This window comes from Eleutherodactylus coqui, chromosome 8, assembly GCF_035609145.1.
Source record: "Eleutherodactylus coqui strain aEleCoq1 chromosome 8, aEleCoq1.hap1, whole genome shotgun sequence".
NCBI classification, from domain to species: domain Eukaryota; kingdom Metazoa; phylum Chordata; class Amphibia; order Anura; family Eleutherodactylidae; genus Eleutherodactylus; species Eleutherodactylus coqui.
In genome coordinates this window covers 111,926,429-111,946,775 of record NC_089844.1, presented here as the reverse complement: position 1 = coordinate 111,946,775, position 20,347 = coordinate 111,926,429, and the positions used below count along the sequence as shown (strand labels likewise).

General features: G+C 45.1%; 1 protein-coding gene across 1 annotated transcript in view; it reads left to right on the top strand.

The window, feature by feature from the left end:
* PDXDC1 (pyridoxal dependent decarboxylase domain containing 1) overlaps positions 1-20,347 on the top strand; it is a 75,694-nt gene that overhangs the window by 33,282 nt on the left and 22,065 nt on the right. Inside the window, exons 4-9 of the mRNA XM_066576221.1 lie at positions 5,871-5,951; positions 10,967-11,116; positions 13,303-13,492; positions 14,291-14,359; positions 15,229-15,307; positions 17,993-18,077. Of these exons, the coding sequence (XP_066432318.1) occupies positions 5,871-5,951; positions 10,967-11,116; positions 13,303-13,492; positions 14,291-14,359; positions 15,229-15,307; positions 17,993-18,077 (654 nt within the window). The remainder of the gene's footprint in view (positions 1-5,870; positions 5,952-10,966; positions 11,117-13,302; positions 13,493-14,290; positions 14,360-15,228; positions 15,308-17,992; positions 18,078-20,347) is intronic.

The window sequence follows — 20,347 nt, the reverse complement described above, 5'->3', positions numbered from 1 at the left end:
AAAACGCCGAAGGGAGGGACGCCCAGCGTCACTTCTGTCTGTGGTGGGGGCCTAAAAAGTATGCGGCTCTTCTGTCATCGTAGATCGCCCTAAGCTGCCTGTAAGAAGTTGCAGGTGGTCACTTCAGGGAGGATAGCCGTTATGAAAAACGTCTGGAGCGTAAGCTTCTGTGGGGTGGAGGCGAATACGACGTGTTCACAGAATTCCTGAGAATAGTATATTCCTCAGAAGGACTTAGCCAGACCGAAAGAAGCCCAACGGCTGTTTGACTTCCTTAAGGGTTTTGGCCTGCATACTGCTGCCTTAACAGCTTGCTCCACACAAGGCCCAATACATGTTGTCCATAAGGTGACTAATTTTTGGGGGAATGCAACTCTCGTACAATAGCGAGACCCCATACCGATGTGGTACTAGCCGGGCCCTGTCTGCTTGCTATCCTGGCATCGGACCTAGTGGTCTGGTTGCCTGCAGGAAAAAGCGGGGGGCTAGCTGTAAAGCCAGGGCAACCCGGTCAGGCCTAACATCAAGGCTGGGGTACCGCTGATAATCCGCTTGTAGACCAGTACGGCAGCAGAGCGCGCACTTCATATGCGGCTTGGTCCCGAACTGCGACTCAGGGTGCAGGAAACTACTGAGGGGACGAAGCTGACTCCTGCTCAAACCAGTGTATGCGCTGCTTCGGGCATGGAAGTACCACCGGTCTCAGCCGCCTGGGGTGCTGCCGACAAGCACCTTGAACCCTGTTGTACGTAGGGCAAGATATTCTTCAGCTGGATGCAGTCTCGTTCCTTAACGAGCGTGCACACAGTATGTGACCCTTGCCGGCCGCTGTCATCGTGTCCTCCTGGACACGGACACTGTGGTGCGATTGTCTGTAGAGGAGTTCAACCGGATTCAGGACAGACGTGAGGAAAAATGAGTCCAGAGACTCCCTGTGTGATTACTGACAAGAGATCGCATACTGTTATCTGTAAGACGAGATTCTCTCTGCTTAATCTCGAACTACAGCGCGGGCGCACTTGGTATGTGGCTCTGGGCGCCCCGCCAGCATGTCCTCCTGGACGCGGACACTATGGTACATGTGACCGTGGAGGGAACCACAGGGGAGCTGCCGACATGTAAGGCTCAACCCGGTGCGGAGCCGACATGGGGAAGGATGAATCCAGTCAGCGAGCCCAGAGTAATGCTGACAAGAGTTTGCACACTGTTGTCAGTATATATAGAGCTGTAGCGAGAGCGCATCTGGCATGTGGCTCTGGCCGCCCTGTCTGCCTGTCATCCTGGACTTAGACACCGCGGTACTGCTGGCTGCAGGGAACTGCAGGGGGGCAATGGGGGAGCTTCCGTCAGGCAACGCTCAACCCGGTTCGGAGCAGATATGGGATATGGGTAGCTGTGTGGTACTCCTTCTGTTATGGAAGGGGTAATAGGGGCGCTATCAGCGACCAGGGAGCCACCGATAGTCTGTGTGTAGTACGGAAAGGGTCCCAGCGACCTCAGTTTCACTGAGAGGATTGCGTAAGGTGTGGTCAGCTGCTGCCTGCGGGCAAAGCGGGTCGCACAGTAGCATTATACGCCAGCCTATGGCAATCGAACGCCCGAACGTCGCGAGCTACGCAATCTGTTCAGCAGCAAGGCAATGGTGGCCGTGCGACACGGTTATCTACCACCCGTCCTGACCGGCGGCAACGCACGCAGGAAACGTGACCAACGCTGCTGTAGGGGGCGATGCTGGTGCACAACCTCTAAAAATCGCGTGGCCTGTTCTGCTGCACGTGGCGCCGAGAGCGTGGCGGCTTGGAGGTGATTTTAAAATGTCCCTGCGCCGACACGTGGAGTGGGGCCGGCAAACCGGCTGTGCGGCGCTACGGAAAGAGGGACGCGGGGCGCCACAGGGTAGTCGCCCGCTCGGCAGGAAAATTCCAACGCCCGCTAGGCGGGTAAAATACATGCGCCCGCTAGGCGGGTAAAATACATGCGCCCGCTTGGCGGGGAAAAAAAGTCAAACGCCCGCTTGGCGGGGAAAAAAAGTCAAACGCCCGCTTGGCGGGGAAAGTCAAACGCCCGCTTGGCGGGGAAAGTCAAACGCCCGCTTGGCGGGGAAAGTCAAACGCCCGCTTGGCGGGGAAAGTCAAACGCCCGCTTGGCGGGGAAAGTCAAACGCCCGCTGGCGTCTGCATGCCCGGCCGACGGTGCGAGGAGCCCCTGCACGAAACAAGCAGCAGGCACGCGCCGGGACCGCGGCAACCTCAGCCGCGGGCGGCCGGCAGCGCAAGCCGCAGCCGTCATCAACAGGCGCGGGCGGCCAGTGGCACATCAGCTGCGGCCGCCCAACAAGTAGACGCGGGCGGCCGGCAGCACAGCAGACAGTACAGGCGGCCCAGTGGCACATCAGCCGCGGCCGCCCAACACAGCACCCGCGGACGGCCTCAGCAAAATGGCCACGGCCGAGTCCGGCCGGTAGCGCCTTAGCCGCAGCCGCCCTGGAAGCGGGCGGCCGCCGACAGCACATCAGTCGCGGTCACAACTGTGCCAAATTTAAAAGGGCCGCCCACCATAGCGCCGCGGCACATAAGCCGCGGGCGCCCACCAAGACAGCCGCGGGCGCCCACCAAGACAGCCGCGGGCGCAGCATAAACATCGGTGCTGCGGGTGCATAAGCCGCAGCCGCCCTGTAATAGCGCAGCAGGCGGCATAACTAGCAGCGCAGCTGACAAGCAGCGCAACGGGAAACGAGTAGCGCAGCAGGCGGCATAGCAAGCAGCGCAACGCACATTGGGTGGCAATAACAAAACAAACCCACATACTTACCTCTTGACTGAGGTAGGGTGGCTCCCGGGCTCCAGCAGAGCTTCTCCCCATCATCGCCTGCCAGACCATAAATAAGGGGGGCTCTATGGCTGGCGGGTCACACTCAGTTTGGTGGCCAAGTGTGCCTCCTTTTCCTCTGAGGGGGCCCGGCAGACAACAGAGGGCTACATATCACCTCTGTTCGCCGCCCTCGGTGGGTTAACGGGGAGAGTCCTGCCTCCCCGTTATGCCCTGGCCTTTCGGAGAAAAAAATGATAAAAATAAAAAAAATAGTCTCAGCGGGAGAGACAGTCCTGCCTCCTAGACACTAAGCTAAAAACTGAGCTAGCATGCTGCTTGCAGGAGGGGTATAGCTAGTGGGAGGAGTTAACAATTTTGTGCTTAGTGTCGCCTCCTAGTGGCAGAAGCTATACCCAAGGTCAGAGCTGTGTCCCCCAATGAACAAGACGAGAAAGAGATTTTACGGTAAGTTCTTACCAAATCTTGTTTTTGCCCACTGGCAACTTTCCCCACCTCCTGCATCTGCTGGTCATGGCCAACAGTGCCCCCCTTCATCTTCTGTGCAACAGGCACTGCACTGTCTTTGCTGTTGTCAGTGCCACCCATAGGGTTCACACTTGCCCTACACATCTTTTAAAGGGCCAGCACATATACGCAGCTTTTCCATCCCCAATCAATCTGGTCATCATCCCCACTGGTTATTTAAGACCTCTTCTCCGGCTGGAGGGTTTCTGAGCAGTAGGTTCTGTTTGTTCCTGCAAAGATGCTGTTGATCCCTGGTTTTGACCCATGCCTGTTCAACCAGCTTTCCCGTCTTCTCCTGTCCTTACTTCGGCTAGTTATTTGACCATTTTTCGCGTGACTGCTGCCTGCCCTCACCACCTGTCTGTCCATCCTTTTATGCAAGGACTTCTCCTGACCTGACCATGGCCTGTTATTTCGACTATGACTCTTCCTGTCCCTCCGGGAACCCCTGCAACTGTGTCTAGATCTGTCTTGGAGGGATTGATAATCGGGGAACTCCTAGGTGCTGTCCTCAGGAGTGGTCCTAAGTCAGATCGGTTAGTGGCACCGCTAGTCCATGCTCGCAGTGTGATAGTAGGCACAATTGTGACGGCCAACGTGCACCTTACCTGTATAGCACACGTCAGGAAGGGGTTAATTATTAAAAATGTTGTACTATAAATAATACTTATTAAAGAATACTAAAGTAATTTTCTTTGGCCAGTTCCTACCATTTAGATTACTTTTTACTTCCAGCGTCTCTGGTTTTCGTCTTCTATGTAGAAAACTCCACAGAGATATGAAGTACAATGTGAAAGTAGTCCAAGTCACAGAAGTTCTCCTAATTGTGCCCTGGGGGATTAGATACATTGGAAACACAAGTGCTACATTGTACCCTCCTATGAGAAGATGGCCCCGAGGAGTAGTAAGGGTTAAAGAAATGTGATAATACAGTTACCACTGCTACTATCTGATTGTGTTCTGGCATCAAAGCCCTCGAGCCAACAAAAGTCGGGTCATTTGAAAGGGATCAATGGTTTCCTATTGTTTGAGGTATTATAAGTCAAGATGAGAAGTGAATGGCTTTCCCTAGGAGACGTGTCCTTGTGTAATGTCTACAGAAAGTGCAAGATATTGGATATCAGAAGCTGGGAATAATCTACCTCCGGACATATACGGGGCTTTGTCATTTGGTTTGATGAATGGGATTAGATATAGGGTCTGTGATCCATAGTAGTCGGTTTGAAGTCACACAAGAGTGACATCTCTCCACTGGGCACAGTAACACCATATCCAATCTATTGTCATTCATTGTATTACACATCAAGTGAATGGCTACCCTTAAGACCCAAAATACGTCCAAACTGATATGTTGAGAATACCTATTATAGTGATTTGAACTCCATTCTTCTGACACAGACCTCCAACTCCCCTATACAGACATGCATTTGCAAGTGAAAAGTACTGGCTTTTATAGCCGCTGCCACCGGGGGAGCTCCACACCTTAACGTATTCCATATATATGGGTGTATATCTGATTCCCATGTATCTCAGGACTGATGGGTGGGAGAAGCCTGTTGCTGTTCCCAGTGCATGATTATATATGTATAGATACAGCACACACAGATCTGCAGATTCTGCTCTATCTGTAACACACACAGACATAACATCATCAAGTAAGACCGTGAACAGCAGTGCTGTGCAGTGTAGATGTGAATAAATGCTGTAAATAACTCCCCATTACCTCCTACAGCAGGTCTGTGTGAGTCTCTGCGTCTGTCCCTCCCCCTCCTCTCTGCTTTCTATAGATTTTAACAAGCAGAATAACTCCACCCTTGCCCCCAACTTCCTGCTCTACCATAATGCAGTCTCTGTTAATAGACAGAACTTCACTTACCACCAGGCAGCAGACTACACTGGTTATCATATGGGCACAAGTTGTTTGAAAAGTGCAGTTCAGGATTTACTGTGAGGATTCCGCACCGCAGAGCTGCAGCGTTTCACCTTACAATATATGTGGAGGGTATTTTAAAAACTGAAAAAATCCACATGAAAAAATGGGCATACAGCAGCTTTTTAATATATCCCGACTATTTCATCGTTTCTGTGTATACAGTAAGATTCACAGCAAAATCCACATGTAGATTGGACTCTGCAACCTTTATATAACCTAAGGATAAAACCTGCTCCTGAGCGCTCCCTAATGGTGGCTGCAGGCAGTTTTATATAGCTCTCTGTAGAGAATATGAAGGTCTGCATCTGAAAAATGGACCACCAATTGGAAGGCTTTTAAAGTCAATATCCAGACTTTAAAAGCCCCCTTCCAGTAGGTGGTGCTGTGGAGCAATTATTACATCCCTGATTAGCAAAGTTTTTTCCCAAGCAGCATTGCATGGTCTACATAAGACTTCCTACAGATGAAGAAACATTACCCCATCACCACCGACTCATGACCATTTAAAGAAATTGTTCAGCAATGAATATTAAAAGCTTACTATTCACCCGCTGATGTCACCTCATGTAGACTACATTTCTTTATTTTTAACCCATTTCAGTGGCCAAAACATGGTGAGCATCCTCCAGCTGGTGCAGACCCTTATGAATGAAGATGACGATGAGGAGTCACAATCTTTTCGGTAAGCATCACTATGTTGTAACTGAGAATTCTGTGGCTAGAGCGCTGGTTTCATGTCTATAATACAGTATTGGGCTTGTTCTATCATTAGAACTGAATGTTGGACAGAATGCTGATTAAGACAGGCTATAGACATTAGGTGACCAGCGGGGTTGTTGATCCGGGTCTTGGAGTCGGGTAGGAACTCAAATGTTGATCCAGGGATTATTCTAACTGCCATTACGGAGTCAGAAATTTCCCCTCAAATGGGCTTAATTGGCTTCTGCCTCTTTTTTTTGCCTTTCTCTGGATCAACAAGGGGGGTGAAAACAGGCTGAACTAGATGGACATTGTGTCCCTTCAGTCCCTTCCCTACAATGTCTCTTTTTTTTTTTTTTTTTTACTTAGCTGGAGTTTGTTATAAAAAACCTAATTTTATATACTTTTTGCAAGAATATATTGTTAAAGGGGTGTCCAGAGTTAGAAAACATGGCTGCTTTCCTCCGCTGATTTTGTCTGGTATTGCAGCTCAGTTCCCTTTTCATTACAATGGAGTCGAGATGCAATACCGCACACAACCCTATGGACAAGGGTGGCGCTGTGTTTAGAAAAAAGCAGCCATGCCATTCTAATGCTGGACAACCCCTGTAACGAATAGCATTTTGACTTCCATTTTTAAATATAATTTTTTTTAATTTTTAATGGAATGGATAACAAAACAGATTACAAAAGAAACCATTTTTTAACCGATTCGGTAGACAGGCCCGTTTAAAAAAAAAAAAGGGAAAGCTACTAAAAAATTTTTTTTCTATTTGCCTCTGTTTACAAATGTCTTTTAACCCTTTTAAAAAAATCGTAACTCCTTTATTCATCCATCGACGTCGCTGTATGAGGGCTTGTTTTTTGCGGAACGAGTTGTATTTTTCAATGGTAGTCTGTAATGTACTGAAACTTTTTTTTTAAAATTCTACGTGGAATGAAATGAAAAAACAAACGAAATTTCGCTGTCTTTGTGTGTGTTGTTTTTATGGCTTACATGCTGCAACAGAAATGACCTAATAACATTATCATACAGGTCAGTACGATTACTACGATGCCAAATTTTATATAGGTTTTTTTTTTTTTTTTTTTTTTTTTGCTGTACTACATTTATTTTTATTTTTTTCCAAGCCATTTTATTTTTTTTAATTATTTTCTGTCGCCCTTTTCTGACCGCAATAACATTTTTATTTCTCCGTCAACATAGTTGTGCGAGGTCTGATTTTGTGCGGGACGTCCTGTAGTTTCCGTTGGTACCATTTTTTGGTGCAACTTTTTGATGACTTTTTATTTCATTTTTTTCTTGGAGACCAAAATAAGCGCAATTCTGGCATTCTTTTATTTTTTTCTGATGACATTCATTAGTGCAGGGCAAATAATGCGTTCTCTTGATAGATCAGACTTTTATGGATGCAGCGATACCATATATGTGTGTGTTTTATTATTTTGATTCTTTTATTATAAATATGGCAAAAGGTTTTGTTTTTTTTTGTTGTTTTTTTTTAAACTTTCATTACCTTTTTTTTTGGGGGGGGGGATTTAAATTAGAAAAACTTTATTAAACTTGGTCTTACTTTTTTTTTTTTTTGTAGTCCCAATAGGGGACATGAACATGCAATGCTTTGATCACTCCTGCAGTATAATGTAATTGAAAGAAAGGCATTACATTATCTGCGATCTGACAGCCACGGGCATGGCTTGATAAGCATTCTGCTACTTTCAGAAGGCCCCCTGGCTGCCATGACAATCGCACAGCAACCCGCGATCTCATATCGGGGTGTTGTATAGAACCTTGGAACATCGGTTGGGGGATTAAGGGTTAACAGCTCTGATAAGCTGTTGCAGGCGGCTGTCGGCTGTAAGAAACAGCAGGCACCCGCATTGTATGGAGCAGGATCCACTGGCAATCCCCCACCATACACACCTCGAATCTGCTGCAGGATGTAACTTAAAAAGCACGAGTGTGAGCAAGCCTTCTGTGCAGTGCTGTATGATATAGATTTCTGATAATACTTATGTATTCGTACGTGTGGCCATTCACACAATTGGCTGCCCACAGCGGAGCCAGAGGGCCCCATCTATCCCTCTCTTTTGTCCATATAGTTGGGTGAATTGTGCGTTGTGTGGTATAGGGTGCCATCTGGTCAGTGTCTTGTGGGCACTTGCTGTAGGCAATCTAATACCATGGCTGCATTGGTTTTCCCTTGGCACGTGTGGATATAGGTGCGGCCCTCTCATCTACAGCTGCTTCGCTCTTCTCTCACAAAGTTTCCTTTTGAGCAAATGCCAACATGACTTATTTGTTCCTGGTCATATGCCACGATAGAACAGCAGATTTTCGCACCTCCGGTGTCATTCAGAACAAGACTGATGCGGACAAGATATAGAACAGGGGAAAGGGACACCATACGTAAAAAGCACATACCCAAACTGAAAAAAACACACTGAAAAACCAGCATAAAAACATTTAACCCCTTAAGGGTGCATTCAGACGACCTTATATCAGCTGGGTTCTCACGCCCAGCCGATATGCGGCGTCCCTCTCTGCAGGGGGTGGAAGCTGGAAGAGCTGGGAGCAGTGCACTGGGGGAGTGGGGGGGAGCTACACCCGTGAACTTGGCTCCACCCCCGCCCCCTCCCGTTGCAGAGAGGAATGCCGTATGTCGGCTGAGCGCGAAAACCCAGCCAATATATGGTTGTCTGAATGCGCCCTAAGGATGTAGACATTTTTTTTTTCTCCCATCTTCATTTTTTACTCCCCACTTTTAAAAAAAATCATGACCCCTTTTTTTTTCTTTCTTTTTTTTCCTTTTCAATATTTACCCATTGACATAGATGTATGAGGGCTTGTTTTTCGCAGGACAAGTTGTATTTTTCAGTAATACAATTTAATTTTTATTACATGTTTTTTTCACGGGGTGACAAAAAAAGCGCAATTCTGGCATTGTTTTTTTTGTTTCCGGCGATTTACATTGTACGGAGTCAATAAAGCCTTCCCTTAACCCCTTGAGTGGCACGCCCGGAAAAGTTCCGTGACGAGCTCCACTGCTCATAGTGACATAGCCCGGAAGATTTCCGGGCTATGTATCACTATGGGAGCTGCAGAGCACAATGCCACAAGCTGTGACACTGTGCTCTGCCTGCACAGACCCACACAGAGCAGTGCAGGACTTTGAAAAACCAGCAGAAGATATTGCCGACATGTCGGCAATGTCCTGCTTTGTTTACAGGTTGCCATAGAGACCATCGGCTTGTCAGAAGCAAGCTGATGGTCTCTGTGGCAGGGAGAGCTGGTTGTTAGCTGTCAGAGGACAGCTAGGTACCAGCTCTTACAGCAGAGATCAGAGAAAACCTCCGATCTCTGCTGGGTTAACCCTTTACATGCTGCAGTCTATGTGACTGCAGCATGTAAAGGGCTGTCACTGCAGCATGTAAAGGGCTGTCACCATCAGACCCCTGGAATGTGATCAGGGGTCCTGATGAGTCCCTGTGGAAGTCCCCTAAAGGGACAAAAAAAAATAAAAAAATTTTAAAAAATTTAAAAAAAAAAAAGGAAAAAAATTATTAAAAAAATAAAAAAAACACTTGTCTCCCTTTACTTTGTAAAAAATCAAAAATACAATCACACATGTGGTATCCATGTGCGTCATAATGACCCAGAGAAGGAAGTTAATACATTATTTAACCCCTTAATGACATGGCCCCTTTTGTTCTTTTTTCCCCATTTCTTTTTTCCCTCCCCCCTGTTTAAAAAATCACAACTTGTCCCGCAAAAAACAAGCCCTTATATGGCCATGTCAATGGAAAAATGAAAAAGTTATGGCTCTTGAGACGCAACTGCAAAACTAGTTGAAATTCAATGATTAGACCATTTTAAAAAACCTGCCCTGGTGGGCACAACAGGGTGGTAGGAAACCTGCCACTCAAGGGGTTAATAGATCAGACTTTTATGGATGTGGCGATACCAAATGTTTTTTTTAATCTAAGTATTTAAAAAAAAAACTTTTTAGGACCTTTTTATTTTTTTAATAAGTAATGAAACTTTTTAAAAACGCCCTTTTGTTTGCTTATTTGGGCTATATTTCTTTTTTCTCCCTGGCAGCCCTTATCAAGCTTGTCATGTTGTGTCACTGAATTGTCTTTTTGTTATTTACATATTTGTTTGCACTTCATCTTCTAATCTATATATTTTTTGTATTCTTTATGGGATATATGTTGATACCAATTCTTTGTTGGTGAAATTTCATCTTTGTTATTTTTTTTCTCAGCTTACATTACAGATACTTTTTATATATTGTATGGGCTATATGTTGATCCACAATTGCTTGTTGGTTGCACAGACTATTCTGCCCCATATTATTTTTTGTTTTTAAACATTTTTATGCTTGTTTTTCAATTCGTTTATCAATAAAGTTCATAATATTTTTTTTTCCTTTTTGGGTCTGTGCTTTTTACGTGTTGTCACTTTTTCCCTTTTCTTCCTGTTCTATATTGCCACAATAGCAGCACCCCATTCTGTTTATCGTGGCGCTGACTTCTCTCTTGGTTATGTAATGCGGACCTGATGTCTGCAGAGAAATCACACGGAATTAATATTCCTCCCAATAAGATGAATGAGCGCCGGCTTAGGAGAGCGCACGTCCGGTTCTTCCTGTTATCCGTCAGATGGCATGAAAGTGCTCTGTAATCCCATCCATTATTAGATTTATGTGTCAGATTTACAGAGCTTACACACCACTCCAGTCCCGGCTGGCCTGTAATAGGTCAAGTAGTAATGATCTATTTGCCGGAGCTCAGACGTGTCAGTCATTAGGGCAGAGTCAGTGACTCACCGACTTATGCTCTTATCGGCTGTATTGTTACTGCATCCGCCGGGGATGAAATTGTCGCTCACCCGTGGGGGCTTTTGACTAGTTTGCTTCGCTAACTTTATGCCTCAGTTTGATGTATTTGAAAAGCTCCTAAAATAATATCTCTGCTTCTGGTTATATATTTTAGAAGAATTCAGAATGTTGGGGAACAAGGCCACATGGCGCTGCTGGGACACAGCCTGGCCGCGTATATCTCCGTGCTGGACAAAGACCGGCTCAGAAAGCTGACCACAAGAATTCTTTCGGACACTACTCTGTGGCTCTGTAGGCTATTCAGGTACTCTTACTGCTTAGGTCGTTTTATGACTAATTAATACCTTGATTTATCACACCACACTATCAGCGTGACGCACGGTTGCGCTATTCCTGAGCCAGGCTGATATAGAGCTCTGTGCACATTTCTTCCATGGCTCTTATTTATAATGGAGTCATAGGGGCTGCTGGATTTGTTTTCAGGTATCTGGGAATCTTGAAGGATAGTATTGACTTTAATCCTTTAAAGGGAACCTGTCCTCTCCCAATACGCCAAAAAGTAAGTTATGGTGCTGTTAAGCGAGGTGATGGAAAGCTGGGGCTGTATCTTTTTTTTTTTTTTTAAGTCCCCTACTTTCCCGATTTGGCGCTGTCACTTGTTGGCACATGACACAAAAATGTGACTCTTCAGCTTGCTGTGTACATGCTCTCCCATAGTAGTCTTGTGCCAAGCGCGAACTTCAATGGTTGACCGAGTGGGTGAGTATGGAAAATACATCTCCCGGGTCCCCGTCAACTCCCCTAACACCAAAACTTAGTTTGGGAGGTGACAGATTCCCTTTAAAGGGCTTGTCTAATTGTAAACTATTGTTGGCCTATTGTCAACATATAGGCATCAATAGTAGGTCAGCGGGGGTCCAGTGTATAAGGCCCTGCTGATAAGCTGTTCAGGCCGATGTGTTCATGCACTGAACGGAGTTGTGCAGGAAGCAGATAGATCTGTTCTCACTGCAGTGGCCAGGCTTGGTATTACATGCTAAGTTTTCATTTAAGTGAATAAGCTGAACGATGGGTTTTCTGGTCTACTATTGATGGCCTATCCTGATGATAGGCCATCAGTAGTTTATAGCTGGACGGCCCCTTCAATGACCAATGACATACATGTACACAGCAAAGATTTCTTGCCTCCCCTATTGCAGGCTTGGACATACAAAGTGTGTACGGATGGATCAGGAGAGAGAGCTCTTGGTTGATCGAGCGCCCGGCCAAAATGTATTTAATGTGGATGTCTAATATTTAGGCATTGTCTACATAAGGGTTAAATAGCAGTGATTTGTAATTGATGCCCTGCATTTACAAAGCTGTTACCTTGCTGCACCACTATAGTATCATTTAAGTGAGTATGGCAGCTGATCTGATAACTTGTGAATTGGCTGTTTTTTCTAACAGAAGGCGCCTCACTTCAGCATATTTAATGGACAAACTCGTAGGCTTCGTAACAGTCGCCATGTAGCCTTAATTTGTGAACCCTTTTCTATCTGCCTTGGGGAGCTCTAATTGATCTGTTTTGGCCATCCAAAAGAAAGAGCAGATCTGAGAGCACATTCCTAACTTGTTTTTGCACATTACATAAAGTATATAAAATTAATCAGATCAGATTAATCACCTCCAGGTGAGGCCGGTTTCAAACGGCCGAGAAAATCGTGCGAGGTTTGTGCTTTGTGAGACGCACAAATCTCGTGTGAATATGAACCCCATTCTTTTGAATGGAGTCATATACACGAGCAATGTATTGTGCCATGCTCTAACTTCCACCCTTTGATTTCAGTCGGACCTTTTAATGCCTCGCATGGCTCTTGCCTTCCGTGCGATGTAAGGTTTCCCATTGAAATCAATGTGAAATGCTTCCGATCCTCTATCGTATGTGAAACTCTTGCTAGAAGATCGGAGCGTCACAGATGTGATGCAAGGTGTTTTTTGGCTGAAAAACTGCTCACATCCACGGGCAAATCTCACGTTCACAAGCGCGATATCGGGACCAATATCACAGCCGATATTGTTCTCGTCTGTGTGTAGGTAATCTAAATAGGTGTTTCCGGGACGTAACAAATAGGTTTTATGGCCTTAAAATAAAGAAAATTGAATCCTCTTTTATCCCAACGCCCCCAGTGCCCGCCACATGGAACTTGGGCAAACCTGCAGGTGGTCACGTGACGTGACTGCTCAGCCACTCAAAGGCTTCAGTGGCCATAGAAGGTTCACCGCTTAAGTCTGAGCAGTCATGTGCACAATGAACGGCTTGTGACCACCTATCGCTTCTTCCTGGTTCTGTGTGACAACCATTGCGGCTGCAGCTTTGGACGTGGAGCTGCTGAGATCGGTGAGTGTTCTCTTATTTTAAGGCTGTATAACTTTTTTTATGTCCCAGAAAACCCATTAATGTAGATAATTCATATTGGATCAGTCATCTGTTTTATATTCTGTTTGCAGGTATGAAAATGGCTCCGCCTATTATCATGAGGATGATCGCGAGGGTCTGCTTAAAGTGTGTAGACTCGTCATCCACTCGCGCTATGAAGACTACACTACAGAGGGATTCAATGTCCTCTATAACAAACAGCCTGTTATCTATATGAGTGCTGCTTCAAGACCGGGACTCGGCCAGTATCTCTGTAACCAGGTAGGAGGATATGTCTGTAGATATGGCTTGCCTATAGGAAGTGCCCATATATAGATGCATTCACCGTTCTTTCATCTGCTCTCTCCCAGCATCCAGTATTAGAGTCTCTACAGAGACTGCTTTGTTATTTTAAGGGGAAAAGCAAGTCCTAATTAAGTTAAGTTAAGGCCTATTTAGACACAATGATTATTACTCAAAAGCCGTCTTTTGAGCTATAATCGTTGAGTGTACATGTGCCTGTCTTTCACTTTTCTGCCAAACCATGGCTTTCAGTTTGGCATGAAATCCATCCTTAGGCAGAACAGCTGATAAGCAGGACCGCATGCTGTGTTGCTGTGTTCTGCCCGGGGAGCGCTGATTACAGCTGATTACATTATCTCAGCTGTCAGCCACATGGCAGAACAAAGGGAATGTAATCAAGGAACAGCGGGTCTGTTCCCTGACTACATCTCCCGGCGGCTCACACGCTGCTAATTGGTACTAATAGGCATTAGTACCAAGTAGTAGTTTTATGCAAAATGATTGCTCAAAAGCCATCTTTTGATCGATACTCTTTGTGTTTAAATTCAACTTTAGAGCAACTTTACTAACTTACTACTATGTAGTAGAAAAATCAGAAACTCAACATTTTCAGAGACCTTTGTCAGTAGAGAAACAAAGGATCTTTGATCAATATGAAGGGCTTCTGTGACTACCGGATACTAAAGCATTTTATATTGCTGACGTAGATGTAATTCTATGGGCAACACACAAACTATTGATTAGTTAGTACTTAATTTCATTTTTTCTTCTTTGCAGCTTGGACTTCCCCTGTCATGTTTGTGTCGTGTGCCTTGTAATACAATGTTTGGATCCCAGCATCAGATGGTAATTTTGTAATAAATTATTTGTTTTGTCCCTTAGGTTATTAAACCCCTTCCAATCCAATTTGTATCCCGGTTTTCCTAGGGGGCTTACTCTTTTTCTGCTGTTATACAACGGCGCTATATGCTGGTTAAAGCCAGTACTGCATGAGGTGACACGTTGGATAGGCTCCGACAGCAGATAGGCTGGCAATATACAGTAAGAGAACCCCGATGGACATCTTCCAACATCGGATGTGTACAGCCTTAAATCATAATGTCTTTAGACGTCAGACAGTGGATTGGAAAGGGTTAATCTATAAAACCTCACAACATTCTTCTTTTTGAAAGTCTCTAATATTGGGAAAGCTGCGAGATGGGTGAATAATGACTTCTTTAGCACAGAAATGGGGTGAATCCCATACTCCTGCATACTATAGTCATGGATTTTGACAAGAGCCACCATGTGAACAGCAGAATATACTTGTAGACCGTCAGGATGTGACCTTACAGTCCTGGTTATGGTCCACCATACAGGCTTCCAACCCAAGATCCTGACTGGCTGACCGAATATGATGGATGTTACTCTTACCGCTTGACTTTTGCTGCGATGAAGGAGCAGAAAGCAGTTCTGCTCGACTATGTGAAGTCTCAGATTACTGCTGGCTACATCATGGATTAGCTCTGGTCTCAAAACCTAATGACATGAAATAATACAAAAAGTTCATCCTCACACTAACTCCATATACAAGTATACACTGGGATTATATGTATGTGCATCTACCAGATGGTAACAGCTGGAGAGAAAAAGCAGAAAGAAAGGAAAAGTTGAAATGTCAAAGCAAAAGCGTATTATTTGTAGGCATTGATTATTGTTTTTGTCCATGACTCTAGGACGTGGCATTGTTGGATCGGCTTTTGAAAGATGACATTCAGTCTGGAAAGTTACCTCTCCTGTTGGTGGCCAATGCAGGTATGTTGACCTACACGAGGTCTTGGTCTCCCGTTTAGGATTGTGTATTGTTACATATTAGTATTCTTTAACCCCTTCCCGCTCCAGGACGTACCGTTACGTCCCGGGAGCCTGGTACTTCCCGCAAAAGGACGTACCGGTACGTCCTGGAGATAGCACGGGATCACATAAGATCCCGCGCTATCCCGCAGCGGGAGCCGGCTGTCAGTCACAGCCGGCGTCCCGCTCCAACAGCGGGGGGACATCGGAGATGCGCCCGCCGCTGTTAACCCCTTCCCTGCCGCGATCTAAGTAGATCGCGGCAGGGAAAGAGTTCACAGAGGGATCGTGATCCCTGTGTGTCTCCGGCCGGAACTCGCGATGTTATCGCGAGAGCCCGGCCTGTCACCATGGCAACAGGACGCCAGACACTGGCGTCCTGTATTGCCTGTGCCTATAATCGCTGTACAAGCGATAAGGCATGGCAGAGCAGTAGCTCTGCCATGCCTTATGACAGCGATCATAGGCACAGTGATGTAAGTCCCTCAGAGGGACTCAAATAGTATAAAAAAAAAAAAGAAAAATGTAAAAAAAAACCTTTTTTATGCTTTTTCTAATATTAGCATAAAAAAAGGAAAAAAAACTAAAACCCCACATATTGGGTATTGACGCGTCCGTAACGACGTGTACAAAAAGTTGAACACGCTTTTCATTTTGTACGACAAAAAGCGTAAAAAAAAACGCTAAAAAACAGAGGCAAAATGCTAATTTTTTGCATTTTGCCTCACAAAAAATGCAATAAGTGATCAAAAAAGCCGTACATTTCCCAAAATGGTACCAATAAAAACTACAGCTCGTCTTGCAAAAAATAAGCCCTTATAGAGCTCCATACATAGAAAAATAAAAAAGTTACATGACTTTGAATGCAGCTCTAGAGAAAAAAAAAAGATTTCCAAAAAAAGGGGGTTTTATTGCAAAAAAGTGTAAAAACCTAAAAAAAATATAACAATTTTGGTATCGTTGTTACCATACCGACCCGCAGAAAACATTTAGTGTGTCATTTATGCTGCATGATTAACGCTGTAAAAAAAAAAAAAAAATCTATGGCAGAATTGATGCGTTTTCTCTCCCTGTTATCATAAAAATAAAATTAAAAAAAATGTTACGATATTGTCTATATAGCCAAAAGTGGCACCGATAAAAACTACAGATCGCCACGCAAAAAACAAGCCCTTATACGGCCGCGTCCACGGAAAAATTAAAAAGTTATGGCTTTTGAAAAATGGAGATGGAAAAATACCAAAAAATCGCTTGGTCCTCAACGCCAAAATAGGCCGTGTCATTAAGGGCTTAAAGGGGTTGACCGAGTTAAGGAAACCCAGCCATCGGTTCCCCCATGCATTAAAATAACGAATAAGCAATTATTTTCTCTACCCCGCTCGTTTCCTATCACCAGCTCCGGTCTCTTTACAAGCTGCAGTCAACCCCAGCCCATCTACAAACAAGCTGCAGCAGCCAATGACGGCGCTCGGCAATCATGGCTGGGTGCTTTCATTGGCTGCTACAGTAGGTTTATGGGCTGTCACTGCGGCATGTAAAAAAAGACAGTGGAGATCGGAGGTGGTGGGAGGCCAATAACCGCTGATTTACTATTTTAATGCTTGAGGGACCCTTCCTTAACTTGGACAATCCCCAGACAAACAAAGATCACCAAACCGCTTCTCGGACCACCGGACACACACTGTGCATTAGTATGCATCATTAGATAAAGGACTCAATCACACAAGCTTATTTGCAGTCCATATTAAGAGCGTAATATTAGAAGCATAGACGCCATTGGTATTCAGATGTGCGTTTTTCATGTGTGTGAAATAAATCGCAGCGTGTCTTGTTTTGCTCTGGATTACGGACTGAAATTGAGCATTGAAGTCTATGGGATTGCCTAAATAGGTAGTAAATACGCATGTCTTAGACTACCAAATAAGGGAGATGGAATAAATCCTCCACAGCGCCACCTATTGAAAGGCAGCATTCCTTCGAGTCAAAGTGGGACTTTTTATACAAGCCTTATTATTCCATCTCCCTTATTTGCATATTACCCAGAGGAGTGTGCATGGCCATTTGAGTCTCCTCACTTAGTTTATAGTATATAGTTGCTCTCCCTAAGGAGAAAAGAGCGTTTCTGACCCTTAGACTACCAATGCATAGTAACGCACAGTGTGCAGGTAATCGGAGAAGTGCGGCCATCTTTGTTTGTTTAGTACAACAGTGTCACTTTAAAAGTTTGCTCCCATCTCGGGCTTTTATGGCATATCCACCTCTGGGACCTACACCTACCTTGCGTTCTGTCCTCCCCAGCCTATATGTGGTGGGCTATGGTGGATGTTTTACGGAAACAGTTGAGCGGGCTGCACTGCATTGTTTCGATAACTACATTGGAGGTAAAAGGGAGTTCCAGGAACAGCGTCTCCCAGTGAACTATGCTGTTTCCGTGGCTTCTAAGTTATGGAAGTGGTGTAGCTTGCTGTGCTATACTGTTCCCATAACTCCTATTCAGTTACAGAGACAAGTCAGGCCGCTTGGCTGTTTCCATACTTTGGGCTACCACATACAGAGGAGTTTTCCTATCAAAGTCCTGATTACCTGAGAGGTAAATACCCCTTTAATATATAATATTCACACTTTTTAAATCTTTGTCTTTTGCAGGAACCCCCGGTGCAGGGCACACTGACAAACTGGGAAGACTGAAGGAGTTGTGTGACCAATATAACATTTGGCTGCATGTGGAAGGGTAGGTCACATCCTGAGTCTGGTCCGTTCTGTCAGTGACCTTTTCAAGAACGGCCTGAAATAAAACCTGAATGGCCCTTTGCTTTACATAAAATATGTAAAAAGTTATTTTTGATTTTTTTGATTTTTTTTTAAGTTCTATGCTGAGTGATTTTATGTCTTGAGGCGCTGTGCTCTGATGGTGACACTACTGTTCGCAGTTCAGAGTTCACTTTTGTTATAGAGACATTGACAATTAGCGGTGTGACGTTTTTAGTGGTAATATTTTTGAAAAGTGAGTGTGATTGTCTTAGGCGACAGACACACAGACCGAATATGGGGGCCACACAGAACTGCACACGTATGAAAAAATGGTTTGCAGACCTAGAACAGTGTCTGTCTGTAACACAAGTGTGCACATAGCCTAAGATAGTTCAACTTTGGTGTAGATCACTCCAACTGCCTCCTTAACGAAGCTGATATAATTAATACCAGTCTTAGTAATTGTGGATGCAAATTACCATTTACCCCAATGTCCACACATAGTAGGCAATTCACATTGCATTTGCAGTGTCCACTTGTCATACACACCAGGAAAGTTTTTGGTACGTACGCCAACCATATTCAGATGCCACCATACATTCGATGGAAGCCAAAAGGGTAGCATTTGACCTCCATCAAGCTGGTATAAATCGGTAGACCTTTTTCTGCAGTCTGGTCTGCAATTTCATACAAAGGTAATCTACCAAAAAAAGCGCGTACTGCATGGTATACCGTCTTTAACATAGAAGCTTTTGGGTTATGTATGCCACTGTATGTAGTGGCATACTTAGAAGGCATCCATCACCGTTTTGGGTCATGAAAGCCTGCAAACGCAGTATGAATTGACCCTTCGAATATTGAACAAGAGCATAACATGAAAGGAGCAGTTCTCATAAGATCCCTAGAACACAGCAGCCTCCGTCTTCTGCCCTGTATCTTCAGGCACTGGTAACTCAACATTACCTTAAAGGGGTTTTCCAGTGAAGTACTAATGATGACCTATCATCAGGATAGGTCATCAATAGTTGATCGGCCTGGGTCCGTGGCTCGGGATCCCAACCCATCAGCTGAGCGGGCGCATGCTGTCAGCGCCGCAATAATACAGAGGTCAGAGCGGAAGCCTCTGTGCCGACCTCCGTATAGTGGCTGGTGCTTGCAACTGTTGGCACGGCTCTCATTGAAATCAATGGGAGCCGTGCCTGCAGTTACAAGCCTTGGCCACTATACGGAGGTCGGCACAGAGGCTTCCGCTCCGACCTCTGTGCATTTACGGGGCTGACGGCATGTACCCGCTCAGCTGATGGGTTGGGATCCCGAGCCACGGACCCCGGCCGATCAACTATTGATGACCTATCCTGATGATAGGTCATCATTAGTATTTCACTGGAAAACCCCTTTTTAGCTTTTAAAAATAGGTTTTTCAAAATTTTAATGCAAACCATATATGTTTTAAATGAAAAATGGGCCAATCATTTACAGTAGGTGCAAAATCTCCTACATTAGAATGTATTAAGCCTGGTTTAGCCTCAAAAGATGTCTTTTGAGCGATAATCGTTGTGTGCATTTACAGCGCAAGGTGATCGTTCAAACGTTGACTGATCACTTTGCGCTCTGAGCGGGGTATACAGTAGACAAGCGGGTCTGCTTGTCTTCTGCATCCAGCTGTTCTTTGCTTGGAGCACCCAGCTGTTATACAGCCGAGCGCTCCGAGCGGGAGATGCAGAAGACTAGCGGGACAGCTGTGTTCTTCATACCCCGCCTGTCTTCAGGGAGCGGGATACAGCTGAAACAATAGGCATCCGCTGTGAATCCCTAATAAGGCTCATCATTGTCTTTCAGAATGCTGTAAGACAACGATCAGCGACTGCTTAACAAAAACTGCACGATGTCAGTGCAGCTAGACCCCAACGATTATCGCTCAAAAGACGGCTTTTGAGCAGATTTTGAGTGATAATTGTTGTCTAAATGGGCTTTATAGTAGCTGTTATGGCAGAGTAATCTTCTAATCATATACAGGTAGCGGCTCACCTTGTCAGCATGGAGATTACCTGGCAGCATGAAACATCCCTGAAAACACAACCGCTGATGGCAGAATGACTGTATGCAGTGATATGCTGCAGGCTTTGGTTTTCCAGTGGTTTGCCTGATGTTGGAAGTGCACCATAACAAGCGGACTATGGAGCGTTGACCGATTCCTTCAGTTTAATATGAAAAAAGCAAACGCTTCACTTGACGCAATAGTCATGAAAT